Source organism: Rutidosis leptorrhynchoides, chromosome 7, assembly GCF_046630445.1.
Source record: "Rutidosis leptorrhynchoides isolate AG116_Rl617_1_P2 chromosome 7, CSIRO_AGI_Rlap_v1, whole genome shotgun sequence".
Classification (NCBI taxonomy): domain Eukaryota; kingdom Viridiplantae; phylum Streptophyta; class Magnoliopsida; order Asterales; family Asteraceae; genus Rutidosis; species Rutidosis leptorrhynchoides.
In genome coordinates this window covers 154,808,634-154,811,066 of record NC_092339.1, presented here as the reverse complement: position 1 = coordinate 154,811,066, position 2,433 = coordinate 154,808,634, and the positions used below count along the sequence as shown (strand labels likewise).

General features: G+C 35.8%; 1 protein-coding gene across 1 annotated transcript; it reads left to right on the top strand.

Annotated features, from left to right (window-relative positions):
• The first annotated feature begins 1,271 nt into the window (after positions 1–1,271).
• Positions 1,272–2,129, top strand: LOC139859707 (uncharacterized). Its single transcript, XM_071848484.1, has one exon. The coding sequence runs from the start codon at positions 1,272–1,274 to the stop codon at positions 2,127–2,129; it is 858 nt and encodes a 285-aa protein (XP_071704585.1).
• The last annotated feature ends 304 nt before the right edge of the window (positions 2,130–2,433 follow it).

The window sequence follows — 2,433 nt, the reverse complement described above, 5'->3', positions numbered from 1 at the left end:
GTCCAATTAAAGCCCAAGTAACTAACTAATAACCATAGTTAATTAAAATGATTAATAAAATCAATCATAAATGTAAATAATATTCTAAAAATATTATTCGTGAAAGTTTCGTGTGTCACAAAGACGTTTCGGGCAATTAAAGTCAAGTACGGGCAATCATGGCAACATGTAAATGTAATAACATACATTCGCTTAATCACAAGTATTAATAATAATAATTATTAATAAATAAACGTTGGAAAATCCAAGGTTGTTACAGAATACATGCGCTGTTTTATAACTGTTTTACAAAATAGACACAAGTAATTGAAACTACATTATATGGTTGAATGGATCGAAGCCGAATATGCCCCTTTTAGCCTGGTAATCTAAGAATTAGGGAACCAAGCCCCTAATTGACGCGAATCCTAAAGATAGATCTATTGGGCCTAACAAACCCCATCCGTTGTTGCGGATGCTTTAGTACTTCAAAATTTATCATGTCCAAAGGGAGTCCGGAATGATGGGGATATTCTATATGCATCTTGTAAATGTCGATTATCAGGTGTTCAATCCATATGAATGATTTTTTGTCTCTATGCATGGGACGTATATTTATGAGAAATGGAAATCAAAATCTTGTGGTCTATTAAAATGATGAAATTGATCGATTATGATAAACTAATGAACTCACCAACCTTTTGGTTGACACTTTAAAGCATGTTTATTCTTAGGATTGAAAGAAATCTTTCGCTGTGCATTTGCTCATTTTAAAGATATTACTTGGAATCATTCATGGCATATTTCAAAAGACGTTGCATTCAAGTCGTTGAGTTCAGTAAATATTATGATTAAGTAAATGACAGATTATATCATTTATAGGGTGATATTATGAAATGGTATGCATGCCTGTCAACTTTCGATGTAATGAAAGTCTGTCTTTAAAACGAATGCAATGTTTGTAAAATGTATCATATAGAGGTCAAATACCTCACAATGTAATCATATGTTATTGTATTCGTTCTTATGGATTAGGACGGGTCTTTACACACCATAATTATTATTTTTTTTTCTTTTTCACCTCCAACGGCTCTTTCTTTAATTTTTTTATTTTTTTATTTTAAATCAATAATACAATACATTTTCTCTATATATACATACACTCTCATTCCATTATCTACCCAACACTACTATCAAGACGGTTACAATGGGCAGAGTCCGATTTCGATTCCGATGAAGATTTAATTCAAGACGGTTACAACGCGCTTAACTATCTCGATTCACTTGATGCAATGGACCAAGAAGATGAAGCTCAAAATTCTCGTTCAATTTTTAGAAGATGTCGATTACAAAGAGATCAGATTGATACCGGTAATCATTTGTACAACGACTATTTCTCGGATAATCCAACATTTCTGGGTGATTATTTTCGAAATCGATACCGAATGAGTAAGTCATTGTTTATTGGTCATGCTATTCTATCATACGAATATCAACCGAAACCCGATTATTTTCAATATTTTGATCAACGTTTTGATGCAACCGGACAACTCGGTTTCAATATTTTTCAAAAGTGTACATCGGCGATACGTCAATTGGCGTATGACATTGCGCCTGATGCATTCGATGAATATTTACACATGGGTGCATCTACGTCTCGTGACTGTTTAAACAATTATTGTAAATGTATTATTCATATGTTTGCGCGAGAATATTTAAGGAAACCAACTGAAGAAGATGTTCATCGATTGCATGCCAAACATTTGGAGATGCACGGCTTTCCAGGAATGTTAGGTAGTCTTGATTGCATGCACTGGGCTTGGAAAAATTGTCCAGTTGCGTGGCAAAGGTATTACCACAGGGGTGATCATGAAGGACCAACAATAATGATCAAGATGGTTGCGTCCTACGATATGTGCATTTGGCACGCTTTCTTTGGTCCAGCGGGTCCGAACAATGATATTAATATTCTTAATGAATCAGATTTGTTCGAAGATTTATTGGATGGTCGAGCTCCGGAGGTCCGTTACACAATCAACGGGCACGAATTTACAAAAGGGTATTACTTGGTAGATGGCATATACCCAGAATGGGCAACACTTGTCAAGTCGTTTAAATGTCCACTTGAGCCAAAAAAATATAAAGTTTAAACGTTTTCAATAAGCCGCGAGAAAAGACGTGGAACGAGCTTTCAGTGTTCTTCAAGGTCGTTGGGCAATACTAAAACACCCAGCAAGACCTTATAGTATCAATAAAATATGTCGAATCATGTACACTTGTGTTATACTTCACAACATGATCACCGAAGACAACGAGCGCAACATATGTGGCCTCGAAGAGGATTTTCTCCGAAATCGAGAAAACATGCCGCGACGTACTTCGCAGGAAAGAGTTGAGATCCAAGATCGGGTGGATCGAGAGATGCGAGATCGAAGAGCGCATCATATCCTTTGC

What these genes read in the sequence shown, in the direction of transcription:
- LOC139859707 (XM_071848484.1), top strand. Translation starts at nt 1,272, where the DNA reads ATGGACCAAGAAGATGAAGCTCAAAATTCTCGTTCAATTTTTAGAAGA.